The sequence below is a fragment of the Xenopus laevis genome, chromosome 3L (genome assembly GCF_017654675.1).
Source record: "Xenopus laevis strain J_2021 chromosome 3L, Xenopus_laevis_v10.1, whole genome shotgun sequence".
In the NCBI taxonomy this organism is placed as follows: Eukaryota; Metazoa; Chordata; class Amphibia; order Anura; family Pipidae; genus Xenopus; species Xenopus laevis.
Genome location: NC_054375.1, coordinates 140,221,198 through 140,247,540, shown reverse-complemented (window position 1 = coordinate 140,247,540; position 26,343 = coordinate 140,221,198). Strand labels below are relative to the sequence as shown.

Here is a 26,343-nt window from a genome sequence, read left to right as displayed (position 1 = left end):
TGTTTGATATGTAATACTATACCCTTTGATGAGATTATTGGTGACGTTAGTATAAAGTCAAAGAGAGTGCCAGGCAGTGTCACCCACAAGTGGTGTCAGAGTCTTTGGAACTAGAAGGTGTCACCATGAACACACGTAAATCTCACGGGCAAATATAGTGAGACAGAGATGTCATGAGAACATGTCCCAACTGAAATTCAAAATCTGCAGTTTTATTACATTGAGCCTTAACAGCTCCAAATAAAAACTGCAGATCTAGCTCGTCTTACAGCCGTTTTACTGCCATTTGCCCAAATATCCATATTGACAGTCTGGGCCAGATGGAGACAATAGATCCTAGATGAAGCCAGCCCGCCTTTTAATCCATTCTAGAGCTGTCACAGTCAAAACTCATGACTTGAATTACAGGAGCCTATGTCATTTTATTTATGAATGGAGAAAACAATAATGAAGGAACACTGACCCAGACTTGGAATCAGATATGAATAAAAGTTCAGCTTCCGTGCACAGAGGTTCCCAAACTGGCTGAACCCTAATTTCACCCTATGTCATTGTATTTATAAATGGAGAAAGAAAACAATATGGTTTTATGTAGTTAAGGGACCAGGAACACTGACCCAGACTTGGGATCAGATATGAATATATGTTCATTTCCCCTGTATAGAGGTTCCCAAATTGGTTCAACCCCAGTTTCATCTCATGCACTATATAGGATTAAAATTAGATATTAGAAATGTGGGTGTATAAAAAGGGAAGACTTTATTAACTGGTTCTTTAGTTGTGTAGGCAGAAGAAAAATAGCAGTTTGCAATCTCTGTTTTTTCCTTGCTCTTTTATCACTACTTAGTTGCCCTTCTCTGTACCCTCTCTAATACAATAATGTCCTGTTTGAGTGATGGAGACCAAAACTGTACGGCATATTTTAGATGGGGCCTTACCAGTGCTCTATAAAGTGGAAGTAATGCTGTTCTGAGTCCTCCTGTCAAACTAAATACAGCATTTCTTTCCTTCTATTGTGTACACATGGCCTTCTGTATCAGACTTTCTGTTTTCAGCAAAAACATCCAGGGCATGGGCTTGAGCATGCTCTGTTTGCTCCCCTCCCTCCTCCCCTCCCTGCTGTAATCTGAGCCCAGAGCTATGAGTGAGCAGGGAGAGACTCAGGCAGAAATTGATGTGACAACAATCTAATATGGCAGCTGCTATCCTAAACAAACAGATAGAGCGTCTAGAGCAGTTTACTCTGGTATGGTAAATCATTCTGCAGAATAAATATAGTGTTATAGCTTGCACTATTGTGGCTAATCTATTGACAATAAACGGCTTCGGGAGCTTTACTTCTCCTTTAAGCCTACTAGAAAATCACGTAAACATTAAATAAAGCCAATAGGCTGGTTTTGCTTCTAATAAGGATTAATTATATCGTAGTTTGGATCAAGTATAAGCTACTGTTTTATTATTAAAGAAGAAAAAGGAAATCATTTTTAAAAATTTAGATAAATATATTATAATAGAGGCTATGGTAGACAGCCTTTCCGTAATTCGGCACTTTCTGGATAATGGGTTTCTGGATAATGGATCAAATACCTGTAGTATGTTCCACAAACATGGACAACACAAATCAGGGGCACACATGCATCCTAGGTTACATCAGCCAGCGAATGGACAAAGTTCTGTCTTTTACAGGCCTACAGATATAACACAAAGATGCCACTGTTTAATATGTGTCTATACATTGTGTATCTATACATGACATAGATCTATGTACTTTACAGGTTACTAAATATACAGTAGGAAGAAGACTGATACCAGTATAGATATCGTACAACAAATTTAAACAAGAATGTTGCCTATGGAGTTCATTGCATTAAACTTACTCATTATAGATTCAAAATAGTATTTATTCTATGCTAGCAATGTAATTAATTAAAAATGTATTCATTGGTAAAACCAAACAAACCTTCCACCATTTTAGAATTTGTGCTCTTTTCAACTGGCAACTATATATGAAAATTATTTACATTAAAAATGTGTATTTTTTTAATTTAATATTATGAGTATTAATACACGAATACATCCAAAATCAGTTATGGTTTCTATTTTTTAAAGATAATGCAAATAAAATATTTTATAAACTTTTATATGTATAATATATAAACCACTGTCAATATCCAAGCAGTGTCCTTGGAATGCTTTGTACATTCACTGTAATGGTGAGAGGTGCCAGTTGCCCAGGCTGAACCTGTTAGCTGCTGTCACTTCTCTTATAAACTGTTCTCTGAAGTTCTATAAAGTTAGCTCATAACACTTCATATTCTTCATATATGATAGGATTGTCTCCTTGGTGCCATTGTTTCATTAGCATAGGATTAGGGAACCTGTCACCTGACATTGTTGTATTGTTTGATGTTGTAAAGACCTTCCAGATGAAAGATCTGGAGTGTGAAGAGACCTTACAGCTCTGTCACCTCCTCTATATAAGACCAAGTCATGCTCAGAAGCTCACTTCATTCCTAAGGGAGTTTCTGAGCAAGGAGCATCTTCTGAGCTGGAAGACATCAAGATTCACTGGAGGCTTCCCTCTCCAGATATGGCTGTACTAGGCTTTATCTTATCTCTCACAATCCTTTCACTAGGGCATGGGATGCCCACTCTTCTTCACTCAAAGGAGGTGAGATTTCCTTTACAAGGATCTACCCAGAGACTGAAAGCTTCACTTGTCCATCATGGAAAAAGACTCCCCCATGATATGAAATATCCAGTCTACATGATGCACATGTACCAGAATCTCATGTCAGGGAAATTTAAAGATTTGTCCATTCAGGGAGAACCTGCTCTTCTGGAATCTGACACAGTTTTGAGCCTCATTGCAAAAGGTAAGTTGTCGTTTTTATAATAATGTTTATATAAATGAAGGTACCAGTTGAGACTATGTATCCACAATTTAGAATTAAACATGTAACGCATATTTCCTAGTTAACACATATAAAACATACTTCTGTAAATAATAAAATTAGCAGCAGTTACTTAAAATGACTTTGTTGTTAACTGTGCTTTATGGTAAAGGACAATATATTACATATATACATAATGCGGAGTTAAAAGTCATGTCTAAACATCTAACATTTGCTTTCTATTTTTCCCCAGGATGCACCCAAGTGGATAACCGGTGGACATTATCGTTTGACATGTCTTCAGTCTCCATTAGCAGTGAGTTAAGGCTGGCGGAGCTGAGAATTCACTTGCCTTCCTTTCAGAGGTTCCAGAATGTGACACTAGATATCTACCACACCAAGAGAAATGTGGAGAGACTATTCCTAGGGTCGGTCACCATAGATTCCCTTGTTACTCCGGGCTCCTCCTGGAAAGTCTTTAACCTGACACAGATGCTGCACCGCTACCTCTATCATAAAGAAAGAATCTCCAGTGATGAATACACAGATCTACTGGCAACTTCACATGAAGAACAGAAATGCAATGGTCTCCTAGCTGAAAGAATCATGTTGGTGGTATTTTCTACAGATAGACCCTCTTCCAAACTCACTGGCTCCCCAAGTCTCATTGAAACAGTTGAGTCCTCAAAGTATATCATAACAGAGGCAGACACCAGAGAAACAGGCAGGAGGCGACACAGGAGGAATCATTATGACCAGAACAGCATTATAAGAAGCGGCTTTCATTCTCGGCCTGTGGGAGATGATAAAACCCTGTGTAAGAGAGTAGACATGATTGTGGACTTTGAGAAAGTTGGTTGGGGAGACCTGATTATTTACCCCAAGAGATTCAATGCTTATCGATGTGAAGGATCCTGCCCGATTCCACTGGATGAGAACTTCAAGCCAACAAACCACGCCTACATTAAGGTAAGTCATGCCAAAAGTCTTTTTCTATTTTTTTTGCTTTATTGTTATTATGAATATATATGTTTTGATAACATATAACTATGTCTATATATATTTTACTAAAGGGTTCACTGCCAAAAAATGCTTACACTGAGCCTGTCCTCAGATTACTTGGATTGTGTCTTACCTTTATCTTTTTTGACTAATGTTTTCTCTTTTTCTTGTTTTATTACAGAGTTTGGTTAACTTCTTCAATCCTAAAAGAGTAGCATGTCCATCATGTGTACCAGTGAAGATGAGGCCTCTGTCAATGCTCATGTACGAAGGGGATGGAATTGTTCTGAAACACCATGAAGACATGATTGTAGAGGAATGTGGATGTTATTAAGGACAAGCATACAGTTGGGTGCCCTATAATTAAGCACTGATACAAACAGCTGAGAAGAGTCTTCTACATTAAGCGCAACAGAGACAAAGCCTCAAACTGTAGGAGATGCTGAAAAACTTGAAGGAAATGCAATACATTCAAGTCTTATATTAAAGATAAAGGGAAAAGTCAAAGCACTTCACAAAAATAAAGACTGTGTTACTTTAAAATAAAGAATAATTGTTTTACATTGTACAATATCTTATATATTTTCATTGCTGAATCTTAAAATGAAGAAATAAGTATTTTTGTGCTGCAAATGCCGGGGGAATATACGGTATTGGGATTATGCAAACTTGAAATGTAAATAAATGTATTTATATATTACAATTCTTTAACAATAAAAAAGACACTGAAATTTCTCGTTTCTAATTTGTTTTTTGTTTTTACTACATAAGTATATCTTTGTTGATTTCATGCTGGTATTGTAGCAAGTTGTATATACACTTTCAAATACTCACTGCACACACTGCATAATTCCTTATCATTTTGTAGGTACAATGTCCCAGATTGACCTCAGGTACTGGTTGCAAAGAGCAGAGCTTCATAGAGTTAAGGGTATAGTGTCTGCCATGGGGTTGTAGGGCTGTTCTGGGGAGTCTGTTTGTGCAGTTGAGGAGAATGTCTTATGCTTACAATATGGACTATTTAGCCTTCAATAAGCATGAATTATATCTTATTTGGGATTAAGTGCATTGTAATGTCTTATTATTACAGTGAAAAATGAATACTTTTTAAAAATCTGAATTATTTTAATACAATGAGTCTATGGGAGATGGCCTTTGTGTAATTTGAAGCATTCTGGATTATGGGTTTCCGGATTAACAGATACTATACCGGTATTTAGCTGGTTATTATACAGAGAATCTTTCTTTGTGTATACGCATTGTGCATCTATGTACATAACATTGCACTTAACAGAGTTGGTAAATATAGGAAGACTGATACCAGTATAAATATTTGAACAGGTATGGGACCTGTAGTCCAGAATGCTCGGGACCTGGGTCTTCCTGATAACAGATCTTTCCATAATTTGGATCTTCATACCTTAAGGGGCATATTTGTCGAAGGTCGAAGTTAAAAAAAGCTGAAATTCGAATTCAAAAAGAGGTCAATGTTTTTTTGGGGTTGAAGTGAGCCGAATTCGGCCTACTTCGTATCGTACGATCGATTATACTTTGATTCAAAGTTTTTTAACTTCGACCTTCGATCTCCCAAACTCCCCCAATTGCCTCCATACAGGTTGTAGGAGGTCCCCCATAGGCTAAAACAGCACTTCGGCAGCTTTTAGGTGGCGAATGGTCGAAGTTGAAGTTTTAAAGAGACAGTACTTCGACCTTCGAATTTCAACGTTTTTTCAAATTCGAATCGAAGTATGACTATTCCCTAGTCAAAGTACACAAAAATAGCTTGAAATTCTAAGTTTTTGCACAGTTTCTCGCTTAAAAACATTTATTGATGCATATTAACCACAAAAACTAACATGTCAATGTACAATTCACACACACCACAAAGCAGTGTCTCCCCCCCAGTCTGCCTACCTGTTGTTAGCCACACCCTCCTGACGCGTTTCGCGCTATTGGGCGCTTCATCAGAGGAAGCGCCCAATAGCGCGAAACGCGTCAGGAGGGTGTGGCTAACAACAGGTAGGCAGACTGGGGGGAGACACTGCTTTGTGGTGTGTGTGAATTGTACATTGACATGTTAGTTTTTGTGGTTAATATGCACCAATAAATGTTTTTAAGCGAGAAACTGTGCATGTCTTTGATATTTACCTTGGTTTAATTGGACCTGTGCACAGTACTCGCTGTATAGACAGCAGCTACCCCATAATTGATTTCTGTTTTACTACAAATTCTAAGTTTTTCACTTCAAAACTTCACCTCGACCTTTGATAAATCTGCCCCTAAATCTACTAGAAAATCATGTAAAAACTAAATAAACCCAATAGGCTGGTTTTGCTTCCACTAAGGATTAATTATATCTTAGTTGGGATCAAGTACAAGCTACTGTTTTATTATTACAGAGAAAAAGGAAAATTTGGATTATTTGGATAAAAATGGAGTCTATGGGAGACGGCCTTTCCACAATTCAGAGATTTCTGGATAATGGGATTCCAGATAATGAATCCCATACCTTTACTACACTTTTAAACAAGAATGTTGCGTATAATTAATTGCATTAAACATAACATATTATGGATTCAAAATAGTGTTGATTCTACGCTAACAACTGTAGTCATTCAAAGTGTATTGCTTGGTAATACCAAATAGACCTTCTACCATTTTGGAATTTGTGCATTTTTCAATCTGACAATTATATATGACAAGAAATTACAATACTAATCTGTAATATTTTGTAGTTAAGATTATGCTAGAAATCTAACATCAGTTGGAGTCTAATGCAACTTAAAATATTTTGCAAGTTTTACAAGTATCGTATAGCAACCTCTGTCAATATCCAGTCAATTTCTTTGGAATGCTCATAACATTGTGCTTAACGGGGTGGCTAAATATAGGAAGAAGTCTGATACCAGTGTGTATATATATATATATATATATATATATATATATATATATATATATATATATATATATATATATATAATACACAAAAACCATGAATATCTTGTAAATTATATCCTTATAAACGGTGAGTTCTGATGTCATCAGTTATAAACGGTGAGTAGCGATGTCACACGACTCAGTAAAACTTGTGTATTATAATAAATAAAGTACCCCCAGTTGCAAACTATGAGGATATTAGAAGTTACCTAGGAGTTCCATGACCTGTATAAAAGCACTCGCCCTTCGGCCTCGTGTTTTTATATGGTTGTGGAACTCCTCGGTAACTTATCATATCCTTATAATTTACAAGAGGGGCTACTTTATTCACTATATATTGTACTACACATTTTAACAAGAGTTTTGCATATGAGTTAATTGAATTAAACATACTCATTATGGAGTCGAAATAAACGTTTTCATTAAAATTGTATTGCTTGATATAACTCAACAATCCTTCCACCATTTAAGAATTTGTGCTCTTTTTAATGGACAACTATTTATGATAACAATTTACATTTTTTTTACTTAATATTATGATATAAATCTGAAATCAGATTTGGTTTTCTAAACATAATGCAACTATAATATTTTACAAATTTTACATGTAGCAAACTATGTCTATATCCAATTAATATCCTTGGAATGCTTTGTACATTCACTGTAATAGTGAGAGGTGCCAGTTGCCCAAGCTGAACCTGTTAGCTGCTGTCACTTCTCTTATAAACTGTTCTCTGAAGTTCTATAAAGCTAGCTCATAACACTTCATATTCTTCATATATGATAGGATTGTCTCCTTGGTGCCATTGGCTCATTAGCATAGGATTAGGGAACCTGTCACCTGACATTGTTGTATTGTTTGATGTTGCTTAGATATTTCAGATGAAAGCTGTATAAGTGTGAAGAGACCTTACATTTCTGTCACCTCCTCTATATAAGGCCAAGTCATGCTCAGAAGCTCACTTCATTCCTAAGGGAGTTTCTGAGCAAGGAGCATCTTCTTCTGAGCTGGAAGACATCAAGATTCATTGGAAGCTTCCCTCTCCAGATATGGCTGTGCTAGGCTTTATCTTATCTCTCACAATCCTTTCACTAGGGCATGGGATGCCCACTCTTCTTCACACATTGGAGTCCAGATTTCCTTTACAAGGATCTATCCAGAGACTGGAACCTTCACCTGTTCTTCATGGAAAAAGACTCCCCCATGATATGAAATATCCAGTCTACATGATGCACATGTACCAGAATCTCATGTCAGGGAAATTTAAAGATTTGTCCATTCGCGGTGAACCTATCCTTCAGGAATCTGACACAGTTTTGAGCCTCATTGCAAAAGGTAACTTATAATTTTTACAATAATGTTTACATAAATTAATAAATATGGCAATTGATACTATGTATCTGCAGCTCATATTTTCCTAGATATCTAATAGACATCTAAAAAACAAATGCTATATCAAAACATCTAACATTATTCTCTTATTTTTATTTTTTCTCAGGATGCACCCAAGTGGATAACCGGTGGACATTATCTTTCGACATGTCTTCAGTCTCCATTAGCAGTGAGTTAAGGCTGGCGGAGCTGAGAATTCACTTGCCTTCTTTTCAGAGGTCCAAGAATGTGACACTAGATATCTACCACACCAAGGACAATCTGAAGAGGATCTTCCTAGGGTCAGTGGCCATAGATTCCATTGTTACTCCAGTCTCCTCCTGGAAAGTCTTTAACCTGACACAGATGCTGCACCACTACCTCTATCAAAAAGGGAGATTCTCCAATGAGCAATACACAGAAATCAAGGCAACTTCACATGAAGAACAGAAGGTTAGTTGCAATGGTCTCCTAGCTGAAAGAATCATGTTGGTGGTATTTTCTACAGATAGACCCTCTTCCAAACTCACTGGTTCCCCCAGTCTTATTGAAACAGTCGAGTCCTCAAAGTATATCATAACAGAGGCAGACACCAGAGACACAGGCAGGAGGCGACACAGGAGAAACCGTTATACTCTTGACAGCATCATAAGAAGCGGCTTTTATTCTCGGCCTGTGGGAGATGATAAAACCCTGTGTAAGAGAGTAGACATGATTGTGGACTTTGAGAAAGTTGGTTGGGGAGACCTGATTATTTACCCTAAGAGATTCAATGCTTATCGATGTGAAGGATCCTGCCCGATTCCACTGGATGAGAACTTCAAGCCAACAAACCACGCCTACATTAAGGTAAGTCATGCAAAATGTGTTTTTCTATTTTTTTGCTTTATTGTTATTATGAATCTAGATGATTTGATAACGAATAACTATGTCTATATATATTTTACTAAAAGGTTCACTGCCAAAAAATGCTTTCACTGAGCCTGTCCTTAGATTACTTGGATTGTGTCTTACCTTTACCTTTTATTTTGACTAATGTTTTCTCTTTTTCTTGTTTTATTACAGAGTTTGGTTAACTTCTTTGATCCTAAAAGAGTAGCATGTCCATCATGTGTACCAGTGAAGATGAGGCCTCTGTCAATGCTCATGTACGAAGGGGATGGAATTGTTCTGAAACACCATGAAGACATGATTGTAGAGGAATGTGGATGTTATTAAGGACAAGCATACAGTTGGGTGCCCTATAATTAAGCACTGATACAGACAGCTGAGAAGAATCTTCTACATTAAGCGCAACAGAGACAAAGCCTCAAACTGTAGGAGATGCTGAAAAACATCTGATAAAGATTTGAAGGAAATGCAAGACATTCAAGTCTTATATTGAAGATAAAGGGAAAAGTCAAGGCACTTCACAAAAATAAAGACTGTGTTACTTTAAAATAAGAAATAATTGTTACATTGTACAATATCTTATATATTTTCATTGCTGAATCTTAAAATGAAGAAATAAGTATTTTTGTGCTGCAAATGCCGGGGAATATACAGTATTGGGATTATGCAAACTTGAAATGTAAATAAATGTATTTATATATTACAATTCTTTAACAATAAAAAAGACACTGAAATTTCTCGTTTCTAATTTGTTTTTTGTTTTTAATACATAAGTATTTCTTTTGATTGTTTATTTCATGCTGGTATTGTAGCAAGTTGTATATACAATTTCAAATACTCACTGCACACACTGCATAATTCCTTATCATTTTGTAGGTACAATGTCCCAGATTGACCTCAGGTACTGGTTGCAAAGAGCAGAGATTCATAGAGTTAAGGGTATAGGGGCAAATTCACTAAGCGCCGAAGCGCCTAACGCTATCGTCAATTCGCTAGCGTTGGGCATTTCTGTTACTTCTCAAATTCACTAACGGACGCTGGCGTAAATTCGCTAGTGATACTTCGCACCCTTACGCCTGGCGAATTTGCGCAACGGACGTAACTACGCAAATTCACTAACGCGCGCATTGTACTGAACGCTACCATTTACGCTAGACTTCCTTCGCCACCTCAGACCAGGCGAAGCACAATAGAGTAGATAGGGATTGCTTCAAAAAAAGTTCAAATTTTTTCTAAGTCCCAAAAAACGCTGGCGTTTTTTCTATATTATGGGTGATAGGCTGAAAAAGATCGAAATTGTTTTTTGGGGCTCCCCTCCTTCCCCCCTACATTTCCTAACTCATGGCAACTTAACTATACAGTGGGCACATGTGTAGGGCAAAATAAAAATTTTATTTGATGTTTTGAAGGTTTCCCAGGCATTTGTAGTGATTCTACGTATTCCTCCATTGAAATTTGAATTTGGCGCCGTATGCAAATTAACCATCGCTAGCGTAACTTCGCTTCGCCTAGCGAATCAGCGCTAGCGCAACTTCGCAACGTTACGCTACCCCTGAGCGCAACTTTGGATTTTAGTGAATTTGCGGAGCGCTGGCGAAACTACGCCTGGCGAAGTGTGGCGAAGTTACGCCTGGCGCAACTACGAATCTTAGTGAATTTGCCCCATAGTGTCTGCCATTGGGTTGTAGGGCTGTTCTGGGGAATACAATATGGATTTGCTCTTTTTTAAATTGCAAATAAACCTTAGCCAATATACATTATTCCTAGCGGAAACCCTGGTTATGTCAAATCCACAGGGCCGAATTTACAAAGTGGGATCCCCTAGACCCACTGCCGTTCGTTTCCCCTGTCCCTTCCCCTTTATTCTTGCAAATTTTCATCATTTAGTTCAGAGCAATAGGGATTGGTGCACAGGAAATTAAAAAAATGATTGTATCTCCTGTGCATCCCCAGTGTTTTTGAATCAATGTGGGTGTGGTTGGGCAGCATTCCAACCTCCTAAAATCCCCAGGCCTAGGGGCCTTTCCACAAATCCGGGCCTGCAAATCCTCAGCCCTGGCAAATGTTTGTTTAGATTCAGGGATCTCCCTCTACTTTCCACTCACAGTTGGGGCTGTGAGCTGATAGATATGGCTGGTGGGATACTTGCTTCTGAACAAAGTATAAGAAAAACCTCGGTGCAACTCTGTTCTTGTGTTTTAGACAAAACTTAAAATCAATGTACTATAGTAGATTTAGGGGGCAAAGTTATTATTTAATAAAATAATATTCAACCCATTTCTTCATCCCTTAACAAATTAATCACTCACATCTGTAAACACCCCCAGGATATTGCTGACTTCTTTAAAAACCAACGTAGTATTAATCCACTCTTCAGATAGCAACAATCTCAACCTTTTTAACTCCCTTCTTTCCCTATTCAGCTCTTTTGATTTTGTATGCCCTCATCATTGCTTAAACTGTATGCTCCTGTCCTTCCTTCCTGTCAAACACATTCTTAAAAAGGCTACTCCACAACATTCTCCATCCCTCTAACCAGTTTAGTTGCATGTCAAAACTGCCCCCCATACTCCAGATGAGGCCTCACCAGGGACCTATAAAGAGGCAGAATTATATTTTCATCCCTAGAGTTAATGCCCTTTTTTAGGCAAGACAGAACTTTATTTGCTTTAGTAGCCACAGAATGACACTGCCCAGAATTATACAACTTGTTATCTACAAAATGAAGGATTATTTAGCCTCCAATAAGCATGGATTATATCTTATTTAGGATCAAGTGCATTGTAATGTCTTATTATTACAGTGAAAAATGAATACTTTTTTAAAATCTGAATTATTTTAATATAATGAGTCTATGGGAGATGGCCTTTGTGTAATTTGAAGCATTCTGGATAATGGGTTTCCGGATTAACGGATACTATACCTGTATTTAGCTGGTTATTATACAGAGAATCTTTCTTTGTGTATACGCATTGTGCATCTATGTACATAACATTGCACTTAACAGAGTTGGTAAATATAGGAAGACTGATACCTGTATAAATATTGTACAGGTATGGGACCTGTAGTCCAGAATGCTCGGGACCTGGGTCTTCCTGATAACAGATCTTTCCATAATTTGGATCTTCATACCTTAAGGGGCATATTTGTCGAAGGTCGAAGTTAAAAAAAACTTCGAACTTCGAATTCAAAAAGACCAAAAATCGAATGGAGGTAGAAGTTTTTTTGGGGTCGAAGTGGGCCGAATTCGGCCTACTTCGAATCGTATGATCGTACTTCGATTCGAAGTTTTTTTAACTTCGAGCTACGATCTCCCAGACTCCCCCAATTGCCTCCATACAGGTTGTAGGAGGTTCCCATAGGCTAAAACAGCACTTCAGGTGTCGAATGGTCGAAGTCAAAGTTTTAAAGAGACAGTACTTCAAAAAAATTCGACATTCAAATTTCGACGTTTTTTCAAATTTGAATCAAAGTATGACTATTCCCTAGTCGAAGTACAAAAAAAAAATAGCTTGAAATTCGAAGTTTTTCACTTCGAAACTTCACCTCGACCTTTGATAAATCTGCCCCTAAGTCTACTAGAAAATCATGTAAAAACTAAATAAACCCAATAGGCTGGATTAATTATATGTTAGTTGGGATCAAGTATAAACTACTGTTTTATTGTTACAGAGAAAAAGAAAATCATTTTTAAAAATTTGGATTATTTGGATAAAAATGGAGTCTATGGGAGACGGCCTTTCCACAATTCAGAGCTTTCTGGATAATGGGATTCCAGATAATGAATCCCATACCTTTACTACATTTTTAAACAAGAATGTTGCGTATAATTAATTGCATTAAACATAACATATTATGGATTCAAAATAGTGTTGATTCTACGCTAACAACTGTAGTCATTCAAAGTGTATTGCTTGGTAAAACCAAATAGACCTTCTACCATTTTGGAATTTGTGCATTTTTCAATCTGACAATTATATATGACAAGACGTTACAATACTAATCTGTAATATTTAGTAGTTAAGATTATGCTGAAATATTTTGCAAGTTTTACAAGTATCGTATAGCAACCTCTGTCAATATCCAGGCAATTTCTTTGGAATGCTCATAACATTGTGCTTAACGGGGTGGCTAAATATAGGAAGAAGTCTGATACCAGTGTATATATATATAATACACAAAAGCCATGAATATCTTGTAAATGATATCCTTATAAACGGTGAGTTCTGATGTCATCAGTTATAAATGGTGAGTAGTGATGTCATTTCTGTCACACGACTCAGTAAAACTTGTGTATTATAATAAATAAAGTACCCCCAGTAGCAAAATATGAGGATATTAGAAGTTACCTCGTAGTTCCATGACCTGTATAATAACAGGCTTTCGGCCTCGTGTTTTTATATGGTCATGAAACTCCTCGGTGACTTATAATATCCTTATAATTTACAAGAGGGGGTACTTTATTCACTATATATTGTACTACACATTTTAACAAGAGTTTTGCATATGAGTTAATTGAATTAAACATACTCATTATGGAGTCGAAATAAACGTTTTCATTTAAATTGTATTGCTTGATATCACTCAACAATCCTTCCACCATTTAAGAATTTGTGCTCTTTTTAATGGACAACTATTTATGACAACAATTTACATTAAAAATGTGTATTTTTTTACTTAATATTATGATATAAATCTGAAATCAGATTTGGTTTTCTAAACATAATGCAACTATAATATTTTACAAATTGTACATGTAGCAAACTATGTCTATATCCAATTAATATCCTTGGAATGCTTTGTACATTCACTGTAATAGTGAGAGGTGCCAGTTGCCCAGGCTGAACCTGTTAGCTGCTGTCACTTCTCTTATAAACTGTTCTCTGAAGTTCTATAAAGCTAGCTCATAACACTTCATATTCTTCATATTTGATAGGATTGTCTCCTTGGTGCCATTGGCTCATTAGCATAGGATTAGGGAACCTGTCACCTGACATTGTTGTGTATTTTTTGTGCTGTTAAAACCTTCCAGATGAAAGAGGAATAAGTGTGAAGAGACCTTACAGTTCTGTCACCTCCTCTATATAAGGCCAAGTCATGCTCAGAAGCTCACTTCATTTCTGAGCAAGGAGCATCTTCTTCTGAGCTGGAAGACGTCAAGATTCACTGGAAGCTTCCCTCTCCAGATATGGCTGTGCTAGGCTTTATCTTATCTTTCACCATCCTTTCACTAGGGCATGGGATGCCCACTCTTCTTCACACATTGGAGTCCAGATTTCCATTACAAGGATCAATCCAGAGACTGGAACCTTCACCTGTTCTTCATGGAAAAAGACTCCCCCATGATATGAAATATCCAGTCTACATGATGCACATGTACCAGAATCTCATGTCAGGGAAATTTAAAGATTTGTCCATTCGTGGTGAACCTGTCCTTCAGGAATCTGACACAGTTTTGAGCCTCATTGCAAAAGGTAACTTATAATTTTTACAATAATGTTTATATAAATTAATAAATATGGCAATTGATACTATGTATCTGCAGCTCATATTTTCCTAGATATCTAATACACATCTAAAAAACAAATGCAATATCAAAACATCTAACATTATTCTCTTATTTTTATTTTTTCTCAGGATGCACCCAAGTGGATAACCGGTGGACATTATCTTTCGACATGTCTTCAGTCTCCATTAGCAGTGAGTTAAGGCTGGCGGAGCTGAGAATCCATTTGCCTTCTTTTCAGAGGTCCAAGAATGTGACACTAGATATCTACCACACCAAGGACAATCTGAAGAGGATCTTCCTAGGGTCAGTGGCCATAGATTCCCATATTACTCCAGTCTCCTCCTGGAAAGTCTTTAACTTGACACCGATGCTGCACCACTACCTCTATCAAAAAGGGAGATTATCCAATGAGCAATACACAGAGATCAAGGCAACTTCACATGAAGAACAGAAGGTTAGTTGCAATGGTCTCCTATCTGAAAGAATCATGTTGGTGGTATTTTCTACAGATAGACTCTCTTCCAAACTCACTGGTTCCCCCAGTCTTATTGAAACAGTCGAGTCCTCAAAGTATATCATAACAGAGGCAAACACCAGAGACACAGGCAGGAGGCGACACAGGAGAAACCGTTATACTCTTGACAGTATTATAAGAAGCGGCTTTTATTCTCGGCCTGTGGGAGATGGTAAAACCCTGTGTAAGAGAGTAGACATGATTGTGGACTTTGAGAAAATTGGTTGGGGTGACTTAATTATTTACCCTAAGAGATTCAATGCTTATCGATGTGAAGGATCCTGCCCGATTCCACTGGATGAGAACTTCAAGCCAACAAACCACGCCTACATTAAGGTAAGTCATGCCAAACGTATTTTTATACTTTTTATTTGTTGTTTTAATATTGTTGTTAGAAATATTTGTTTAAAAATGTTTCTGTATACTGTATATTTCACTAAAAGGTTTACCTAAAATGCTTACACTTTATAAAAAAAAATCCTGCCCTTCTTAGACTACATGCAAAACTCTTGGATTGTCTCTTACCGTTGAGTCATTTTTGACAATAACTAATTTTTTTAAATGTTTTTCTTGGCTTTACAGAGTTTGGTTAACCTCTTTGATCCTGAAAGAGTAGAATGTCCATCATGTGTACCAGTGAAGATGAGGCCTCTGTCAATGCTCATGTACGAAGGGGATGAAATTGTTCTAAAACACCATGAAGACATGATTGTAGAGGAATGTGGATGTTATTAAGGAATAGACATTAAAGACATTTAATACTGGAGCTGTAGATGAAGATAAAAGACAAGGAACTTTGTGAAAATGAAGACAGTAATAAAAAAGCAATTGTATAATATGTAATATAAAGTCACTGCAGAGACTTAAAGATTTTTAAAAAACGTCTTGCAAATGCTGAGGAATATATTGGGATTATGCTGACTTGAAATGTAAATAAATGTATTTATATTTAAATGTGCTAACAATAAAAAAAACTCAGCTTCTATGATGGGTAAAACTAATTTCCTGCTTGATGATTTACAGTGACCCCCCCCCCTTAGCTCAGGCCTGGAACTAGGGGTAGGCAGAAGAGGCAGGTCCTAAGGTGCAACAGAAGGGGGCACTAGACTATCTATAGACAAATAAAAAAGGTCCTCTGCACTCAACCCATTATCAATATATTTAAGACATTGAGACATTTTGTGCATACAAGTGCAAGTGGTCTGTAGAAATAGGAGACATACAATATATTTCTTTGCACCTATAGATGGGAAATATTTATAGACAAATACAAGAGGTCCTCTGCACTGAACCCATTATCAATATATTGAGACATTAAGGGGCAAATTCACGAAGGGTCGAATATCGACCGGGAATTAAAATCCTTCGAATATCGAAGTCGATGGATTTTAGCGCAAAAACTGCGATCGAACGATCGAAGGAATAATCGTTTGATCGAACGATTAAATCCTTCGAATCGAATGATTCGAAGGATTTTAATCCAACGATCGAAGGATTATCCTTCGACCAAAAAAACATCAAGCAACAATGTTACTGGTCAGGCCGGTAAAATACCGGCCAGGTGACAACCCTATTTACAACTGTCCAAACATCAGTGGGTAAATGGATCCTTTTTGGAAAGGGCAAATGATCAAGAGATTTGAATATGTCTGCAGCATTAAACTTCAAACATGGATTTAGGGAAATATATACATTTGCAATACTATGAAGTAAAACACCATGTTGTAGAGAGGTGTCACTGCCCAGCACTGAGATATTTGCACAACAATGGGCATTGTATTGTATTATAATTACTACATAGTGTCAGCCAATGGTGTCCCTACCACTTACTGGTAGATTTTTCTACATGTGTGCGTGTGCCACAGCCCTTATTTAAGGAGACTGATTCTAGCTCATAAGTAGGGAACAAAAAATATATATTGTGCTACAAATGTACACAGGAACATTCAGGGTCGGAATGGTGGGTGCAAGGACTACCAGGGCTGCCGCCCGGGGCCCCCACCGCGCCCCCTCCATAGGGGCCACGTCGAGGGAGATCAGCTGCCTGGGGGAGCACTTGCAGGGTTTGGGTCTGGTCCGGCGGGTTTTTTCAGGGTGTCCCATCGACCGAGTCCGACACTGGGAACATTGCAAATGTAAGTAATTGCATTAAACAGGTTCATTATGGATTTATAATAATACAGGGATCTGTTATTCAGAATGCTCGTGGCCCTGGGGGTTTCCAGATAAGGGATCTTTCTGTAGTTTGGATGTCCATACTTTAAGCATACTAAAAAATAAATTAAAAATTAAATAATCCCAATAGGATTGTTTGGCCTCCAATAAGGATTAATTAGATGTTAAGATGGCCATAGACGCCATCGTACGAATCGAGGATATGTACAAGATACTGCTTTATTGTTACAGAGAAAAAGGAAATTGTTTAAAAAAAAATGTGAGTTATTAGTTTAAAATGGAGTTTATCTCTGGATATCGGGTTTCAGGATAACGGATTCCAGACCTGTATTCAGTGTAAGCTTAATCATTGCAGCTCCTAACACCAATACATTTTGCCCAGGGCCGGAACTAGGGGTAGGCAGAGTAGGCGCTCACCTAGGGTGCAATCAAGGTAGGGGGCACACTTTTAAGGGGAATTTTATTTTAACCCCTGGTTTGCATGGCCTTTAATATGATGGATTTTTTGGCTGCTGCTGACACAGGTACAGATTGGGGGCAATATGAGGGATTGGCTGCTTCTTGGCTCAGGTATATGAGGCAATATGGTGTCAGGTACACAGATGTTTGGGGCAATATGATGGATATTTGGCTCCTGCTGGCACAGGTACAGATTAGGGGCAATATGATGGATGTCTTGGTTTATGCTGGCACATATACAGATTTGGGGGCCATCTGAGGGGTTAACTGTTGGCACAGGTACAAATGGTGGCAATAGGATAGGTGCTGGCACAGGGAGCAATATGGTAAGGTGGAAAATGGTAATACAGGACTGGGGGGGAGGTGGCTGATTAAAGCCGTTGCCTAGGGTGCCAAAATACCTTGGCCCGGCCCTGATATTGCCCCTTTTACAGCTGCACATGTACGGAGAAGCATCCTTGCTTAGAATTGCTTAAAACTTAATAGCTATATATGACAATTTGCATTGTATTATTACATTGCAAACTTTTATTATGTTAGATATGAACCATCAACTATGATAATTATTATAAAAGATAATCAAGTTAAGATATTTTAGTTCTTTTACATATCAACAATCTCTGTCTATAAGTAAGCAATATCCTTGGAATGTTTTGTACATTCACTGTAATGGTGAGAGGCTGAACCTGTTAGCTGCTGCCACTTCTCTAATAAACTGTTCTCTGAAGTTCTATAAAGATAGCTCCTGCTTAACACTTCATATTTTCTAAAATGAGGGGATTTTCTCCTTGGTGCCATTGTTTTATTAGCATAGGATTAGGGAACCTGTCACCTGAGATTGTTGTATTGTTTGATGTTGCTAAAATCTTCCATCTGAAAGAGCTATAAGTGTGAAGAGACCTTACAGTTCTGTCACCTCCTCTATATAAAGTCAAGTCATGCTCAGATGCTCACTTCATTCCTAAGGGAGTTTCTGAGCAAGGAGGATCTTCTTCTGAGTTGGAAGACATCAAGATTCACTGGAAGCTTCCCTCCAGATATTTGCTGTATATAATACAGGGCCGGACTGGGAGTAAAAAGCAGCCCGGGCAAAAAAAATCAAAGCAGCCCACATGTAAACACACAATGCTCTTGTACTCAGCCACACTTATATATTGGGTTAAAACTTGCATATTGGTGTGCACCTCGTAGGTCTATTCACCCTCTTGTGTATGCAGATAAAAATGATCCTCAAAATAACTGTGATATACTGCTATAGATGCTATAATTCATCAGCGCAGTTGCCTATATAGATAAATCAACGGCTTGAGGTGAGCGATTTTGGGTTGATCCCCCGCACCCCTTATAATTACACCACTGACAGGAGATAGGCAGAACTGAAATTACAAACTGGAGACTTGCTGAATAAAAAGCTAAATAACTCAAAAACTACAAGTAACAAAAAAATAAAAACCAATTGCAAATTGTATCAGAATATCACTCTCTACATCAAAGTAAAAGTTATCTCAAAAAGCATCTATACACTATCCCACAGGCCCAAAAGCTATACACACAGAGCGCATATGATTTTTAGTAGACTTGAGGTATGAAAATCCAAATTATGGAAAGATGGGTTATCTGGAAAACCCCAGGTTCCGAGCATTCTGGATAACAGGTCCCATACCTGTACTGGAAGCTGTGTGCTGTAGTCTGTCGTAGCTTTGGTGGGCCCTGGTGAGATTGACTACAGTTTAACTACACAAGCAGCCCATTTCAGTAGTAAATGGAGTGGCCCTTTGGGCATTTGCCCAGTTTAGACAGATTGCCAGTCTGGCCGTGAGTGTGAGGTTTTATGGATTCACTTAAATTAGGAGACAATCACTAATATGCAGGCACTACTTATATATGCAGTATTGTACAGCAATGCAGAATAACAGATGATGCACATATTTGTGCTGAAAATTAGATTTATAGGACAAATGTAATATAACATTTTAATTAACATAGTGAAAGTGTGCTGGTCATATGCAGTACCTGCAGGCACCAACCAGAAGGCAAGGTTTAGAGTGAGGGGGGACCAACTCAGAGATACTTTTTCTCATGGTCTTTATCCTGCACAATCAACCTTCTTGATGAGGTAAAGGGTTACTAAACTAATCCTGCTGTTTGGTAGCAACTACATTAAAAATATGTTTCAGAGGTTCTTTTTTCTAGATTCTGTCATAAAATGAAACCCCTGTGAAGCATGTGGAAAGGATTGGTGCTGCCCTTTGTACTGCTGCCTTTGCACAACCCCACAACAGCAAGAGCAGGTTACACGTTTATATATATATATATATATATATATATATATATATATATATATATATATATATATATATATAAGAAAGAACAAACACTGTAAAATGGATTTTTTTTACATTATCAACGGATTTATTCATAGACAAATCAATCAATTGAAAAAGTTCAAAATAAGCAGCAAACAGCAGTGAAGATTTCTGCTGGTACTTTCAGAAACTAATTGGATATCATCTGCCTACCTTCCCAGCTGCTTCATACTGCCCAGGAAGGAGCCTGCCGTGCCATTCATTACTCTCTATCTCTCCACCTCCTCCCGCAGCTTCTCGTTTCACAGAAACAGGGCGGAAACTCCCCAACCAGTCAGCTGGCCAATGAGAGGGGCGTGATCTTCCCCTTTCCCTGACTGATGGCCAATCAAAGGAGGTGGGAGGAACACAAGGCTGCTCTCTATGTGTTTGAGTGCGTGACTGCGTGTGAAGGGAGAAGCAAAGGAGAGGCAATAATTGCCATGCCGTGCTGTAGTCTGTTGCATTAAACAACAGAAGCGGCCCATTTCAGCAGTTAGTGGAGCAGTCCTTCGGGCATTCGCCCGAACAGGGACATTGCCAGTCCGGGCCTGATATAATATATGAGCTGGATTAGGCTTTATCTTATCTCTCACCATCCTTTCACTAGGGCATGGGGTGCCCACTCTTCTTCACTCAAAGGAGGCCACATTTCCTTTACAAGGATCTACCCAGAGACTAAAAGCTTCACCTGTACTTCATGGAAAAAAACGTTCCAACAATATGAAATATCCAGTCTACATGATGCATATGTACCAGAATCTCATGTCCGGGAACTATAGAGATCCATCCATTCTAATGGAGCCTGTCCTTCAGGAATCTGACATTGTTTTGAGCCTCATTGCAAAAGGTAAGTTCTCGTCTTATTATTTTTATATAATTTAATGAATGTGGTATCTTCAGTGGCAGTTGAGACTGTGTGCTCATAAATATACAGATATTACAGACTATATTCAATAGTTTTCCTATTTAAGAGTAATCTACCAACTACCTTTCATGTGAAAGGAAAATATATTACATATAACACAAAGCCAAAATTTCTGCCAAAATACCTAAAATTGTCTTATTTTTTTCTCAGGATGCACCCAAGTGGATAACCGGTGGACATTATCTTTCGACATGTCTTCAGTCTCCATTAGCAGTGAGTTAAGGCTGGCTGAGCTGAGAATTCACTTGCCTTCCTTTCAGAGGTTCCAGAATGTGGCACTAGATATCTACCACACCAAGGACAATCTGAAGAGGATCTTTCTAGGGTCAGTGACCATAGATTCCCGTGTTTCTACAGGTTCCTCCTTTAAAGTCTTTAACCTGACACAGATGCTACAACTCTACCTTAATCAGAAACGGAGAGTCTCCCGTGATGAATACACAGGGCCAAAGGCAACTTCACATGAGGAACAGAAGGTTAGTTGCAATGGTCTCCTAGCTGAAAGAATCATGTTGGTGGTATTTTCTACAGATACGCCCTCTTCTAAACTCACTGGCTCCCCAAGTCTTATTGAAACAGTTGAGTCCTTAAAGTAAGTCATAACAGAGGCAGACACCAGAGAAACGGGCAAAAGGCGGCACAGGAGGAATCATTATGACCAGAACAGCGTTATAAGAAGCGGCTTTCATTCTCAGCCTGTGGGAGATGATAAAACCCTGTGTAAGAGAGTAGACATGATTGTGGACTTTGAGAAAGTTGGTTGGGGAGACCTGATTATTTACCCCAAGAGATTCAATGCTTATCGATGTGAAGGATCCTGCCCGATTCCACTGGATGAGAACTTCAAGCCAACAAACCACGCCTACATTAAGGTTAGTCATGCCAAAAGTCTTTTTCAATTTTTTTGGTCTATTATTTTTATTATGAATATATATGTTTTAAAAAATGCTTACACTTTAAAAAAAACTGTCCTTAGATTACTTGGATTTTGTCACACTTTTTAATTTTTTTGACTGTTTTCTCTTTTTTACAGAGTTTGGTTAACCTCTTTGATCCTGAAAAAGTAGAATGTCCATCATGTGTACCAGTGAAGATGAGGCCTCTGTCAATGCTCATGTACGAAGGGGATGGAATTGTTCTGAAACACCATGAAGACATGATTGTAGAGGAATGTGGATGTTATTAAGGACAAGCATACAGTTGGGTGCCCTATAATTAAGCACTGATACAGACAGCTGAGAAGAGTCTTCTACAATAAGAGCAACAGAGACAAAGCCTCAGACTGTAGGAGATGCTGAAAAACATCTGATAAAGACTAACCAAAGGAAATGCAAAACATTCATGGCTGGTATTGAAGATTAAGGGAAACACCAAGGCACTTTGTGAAAATAAAGACTGTGTTACTTTAGCATAAAGAATAATTGTTTTACATTGTACAATATTTTATATATATATATTCATTGTGGAAACTTAAAATGAAGAAATAAGTATTTTTTTTGTGGTGCAAATTCTAAGGGATAAAAGTTAAATATATGTATTTGTATACTGCAATGTGCTGCTAATAAAAAGGTAATTTCATATTCTTCGTTTGTAAGTTCTCATTTTACTCATAAACTCATGGATTCATTTATTTTTTGCTAATTCACCTACTGTAACACGTTTTACATCATCTCAAATAATCACAGTTCAAATAATCTCAGAATACAGGTATGGGATCTATTATCCCGAAGGTGTTCTGGATAAGGGGGTCTTCCTTTAATTTGGATATCCATACCTCAAGTCTGCTAAAGATAATTTAAGCATTAAATGAACTCAATAAGATTCTTTTGTCCCCTATATGGATTGTTGCAGTTTAGTTACCATCAAGTGCAAGGTCCTATTTTATTATCACAGTGAAAAGGGGGAATCCTTTTTCAAAAATTAAGATTATTTAAAGGAAATATATACCTTTCTCAAATCTTACCTAACCAGAACATCAGAACAGCCTCTTTCTTTCTCCTGACAACTTCCTTGACTACTTGGTGGTCAGAATGATCAGAAAATGACCAGCAGGTTGTAGCAAAATGAATTCATATTAACAGTACATGTATCCTTTAATATCTTGGAATGAAAACAAAACAATGAATGTACATTGCAATTTAAATTTCATTATAAATGGTGCTTAGTGATGTTATCAGTTATAATCGGAGCTTAGTAATGTCATTTTTGTCACATGACTCACTGAAACTTGTGTATTATAATAAATAAATACCCCCTGTTGCTAAGTTCTGTTTATAACCAATGACATCACTAAGCACCGTTTATATCCTTATAATACACAAGAACCATGAATATCCTGTAAATTATATCCTTATAAACGGTGCTTAGTGATGTCATTTCTAGAGAACCGTTGAACAACACTACAACTCCCCTCTTGGAAATCTTAGCATAGTAATTGACTACATGCACCAAAATCATAAGATGTAATACAGTTTTCATTTATACACCGCTCGTGTTAAAATACCCTATCTCATAAAAACAAGGCACAGTATCTGGAGGGGCCCCTCAGGTTAATACATATATCATATGCCCATATATGGCCAGTTCATAAAACCTGGAAAAATTGCCAAATCATTGTTTTAATAGCTGAAGTTATTAGTTGGTGGTGGGTATCATATCGCTTAAAATCATTACTGTATATGCCTTTAAGGGAGAATTCCCAGGAGTACTACCAAAACTGGCATATGATTAAGCATAAGTCTCCTGTATAAAAGCCCCAAACCAACTTATAAGGCACAAAAATATAACAATTTAGTGTTTCTTAGCTGAATTCCATCATAAGAGTTAATCCGCCTCCCCAACAGCTGTTTCGTCAAGAAAGTGTCTTTTCTTCAACTCTTGAGAAAGTCATTTTCGTTGGAGAGTTGTTTTAGAGTTGTGATTGGGACTAGTATTTCCTAACTGAACTGCTGTTCCTAAATTATATGGGAGTTGTAGTTCATGTTGGGGAGGCATTTATCAAAAGTCGAATTTCAAATTCATATGAGTTTTTTTTAAACTCTAATAAATCAGATTATACATGAAATTCTATTGGGAAGTTATTTAAGGATAAAATCGAATATCTAATAGCTCGAATTCAATTTGATTAGAATAAACTCAAATTGAGTTTTTTCTCTTAAAAAAACTTGAATGTCAGGAAGGCTAATAAAGGACCAGTTAAAAGGAAAAAAACGGTTCTTTAAGGTTTCCAGACGTTCGTCCCTGTAGCCGTTTCTGTCCCGTTCTCTAACCGGTAAAAACTCTCACAATCTGTGAAAAAGCGCTTCACAAGGAAGCTCAGGGGAAAACAAGAAAGAAATGGTGGAAATATAGTGTAGTATATTTTTTGGTAATCACCACCTCTTTGTGCGGAGCACTATATTACTTGTGAAACCCACTCCAACATCCACCAAAAATAACCTTATTCTTTAAGGATCACCATCAGGGAAGGGCGGGTACTCACAGACGTTTAAAGTGATTATAGGCCTCTCTTTAGATATATACAACGCTCCTATTCCAAATGCTGTCTGAATTTTCTAAAGGAAAAGTGCTTCATATGGTGTAAAAACGTTTCTTTAATAAATATGCATAGATTAATATCACACTCACATAAAAACAAGTGGAACGGGCATATAGCAGTCTTTCCCAGGTCCGCAGTGCTTCTATCCGATCCGCTGCGCTTGGAGTTCAGTTTGTTTACAACCCGGCAGAAAACTCTTTTTGCAGCGTGTCCTTGTCTCGGGCGCACTCGAGTGGAGTCCAGAGTGCGCCGGAGACAAATTAAACTTTTAAATCGCTAAGTCTTAAGAAATAACTTACTGAAACTCCGCTTGTGCTCCTCTTCAGAAAAGGCGATCCATCGTGCGGCACTCGATTTCTCCTCCCTGCTTTCCTTATAGGAGATAGCCAGGGAGGAGAAATTGAGCGCCGCATGATGGATCGTCGCCGTGTAGTCTTTTCTGAAGAGGAGCGCAAGCGGACTTTCGGTGGACTTCTCCCATTGACTTATACATGAACTCTGCAGGTTTTAGGTGGCCAATAGTCGAATTCGAGTTATTCCCTGGGTAAAGGTCTGATAAATCTCGAAATTCTAATTGAGTTTTGATTATTTCCCAATTAGAATTGAGTTTTGACCAAAAAAGGCGATCCTTAATAAATCTGCCCTTAAGGTGGCTATAGACGCACAGATAATATCATACAAAACAAATTCTTGTACAATATTCAGTGCATGTATGGTGGGAAACAAGCCAAACGATATCAGCAGAAGACTTGGATATTGGTCGGCTCGTCAATCAGGCTAGACGGAAAATTTTGATTGGGTGCCTTTGAAGTCACCCAAACGTCGGCCATTGTTAGTGCTGAATCATCAGATACAGGTAGAATTCTAATGTTTCTACCTGTATATGTGACGATTCAGCTCTACACGTGTGTATTGAAACAAACGATCTTTCTTGGAATGATCTTTTCCAGGAAATATCATAATTGTTACGTCTATGGCCACCTTTAGTGTTGGTATAGAAATATGAATACCAATTACAAATTGTATTGTCTTCATCAAAGTCAATTTTAAGGTGAATTAACCCTTATGTGGGTGAACACTTTTAGGGGGAAAAATGCATAAACATCAGAAAAAACATCTGCTTTTTGAAAAAAAAAAAAACAGAGAAAAAATTTACACGACAGGTATGGGACCTGTAATCGAGAATGCTCGGGACCTAGGGGTTTCCGGATAAGGGATCTTTACGTAATTTGGATCTTCATACCTCAAGTCTACTAGAAAATGATGTAAACATTAAATAAACCCAATAGGCTGGTTTTGCTTCCAATAAGGATTCATTATATCTTAGTTTGGATCAAGTACAAGCTACTGTTTTATTATTACAGAGAAAAAGGAAATAATTTTTAAAGATTTGGATTATTTTGATAAAATGGAGTCTGTGGGATATGGCTTTTCCGTAGTTTGATGCTTTCTGGATAACGGGTTTCTGGATTAGACTAGATTTTCATAAATGGAAAATGAAGAAAAAAATGTAGGCACATCCCCATACTTTTCCCGTTATCAGACACAGCAGACTGGACTTAAACACGCATGTCTTAATCAAGTTCGCACAAACTATAGTCACCCAACTAACATCTACAGTGTAAATTGTTCAGTGTAGTATTGCAGTCCATTTCACAAAACTATTTTCCTGTACTAAGGCTTCCTAGTTGAAACCCTCCCTTAATTCCTACCTATGTGTTTTGCATTCATCAGCCCTAATAAAAGCTTATAAGCCTTCCAGTAACTCCTAGTTACATT

The 26,343-nt window shown here is 37.6% G+C and overlaps 2 protein-coding genes and 1 pseudogene across 3 annotated transcripts; all 3 read left to right on the top strand.

The window, feature by feature from the left end:
• Positions 1 to 2,527: 2,527 nt before the first annotated feature.
• nodal5.L (nodal homolog 5 L homeolog) lies at positions 2,528 to 9,825 on the top strand. 2 transcript variants are annotated; one of them, XM_018251302.2, is made up of 3 exons: positions 2,528 to 2,876; positions 3,148 to 3,863; positions 4,078 to 4,341. In XM_018251302.2, the coding sequence occupies exons 1-3, from the start codon at positions 2,591 to 2,593 to the stop codon at positions 4,228 to 4,230; spliced, it is 1,155 nt and encodes a 384-aa protein (XP_018106791.1). In that variant the 5' UTR covers positions 2,528 to 2,590; the 3' UTR covers positions 4,231 to 4,341.
• Positions 9,826 to 14,252: 4,427 nt separating this feature from the next.
• On the top strand, positions 14,253 to 16,120 carry LOC108711635 (nodal homolog 2-A-like). Its single transcript, XM_018253560.2, has 3 exons — positions 14,253 to 14,570; positions 14,734 to 15,455; positions 15,702 to 16,120. The coding sequence occupies exons 1-3, from the start codon at positions 14,285 to 14,287 to the stop codon at positions 15,852 to 15,854; spliced, it is 1,161 nt and encodes a 386-aa protein (XP_018109049.1). The 5' UTR covers positions 14,253 to 14,284; the 3' UTR covers positions 15,855 to 16,120.
• A 2,579-nt stretch (positions 16,121 to 18,699) lies between these two features.
• On the top strand, positions 18,700 to 22,494 carry LOC108710338 (annotated as a pseudogene).
• The last annotated feature ends 3,849 nt before the right edge of the window (positions 22,495 to 26,343 follow it).

Coding starts and splice junctions, on each gene's coding strand:
- nodal5.L (XM_018251302.2), top strand. CDS start 2,591: ATGGCTGTACTAGGCTTTATCTTATCTCTCACAATCCTTTCACTAGGG. Junction 2,877..3,147: donor TTTGAGCCTCATTGCAAAAG/GTAAGTTGTCGT, acceptor ATTTTTCCCCAG/GATGCACCCAAGTGGATAAC. Junction 3,864..4,077: donor CAAACCACGCCTACATTAAG/GTAAGTCATGCC, acceptor GTTTTATTACAG/AGTTTGGTTAACTTCTTCAA.
- LOC108711635 (XM_018253560.2), top strand. CDS start 14,285: ATGGCTGTGCTAGGCTTTATCTTATCTTTCACCATCCTTTCACTAGGG. Junction 14,571..14,733: donor TTTGAGCCTCATTGCAAAAG/GTAACTTATAAT, acceptor ATTTTTTCTCAG/GATGCACCCAAGTGGATAAC. Junction 15,456..15,701: donor CAAACCACGCCTACATTAAG/GTAAGTCATGCC, acceptor TTGGCTTTACAG/AGTTTGGTTAACCTCTTTGA.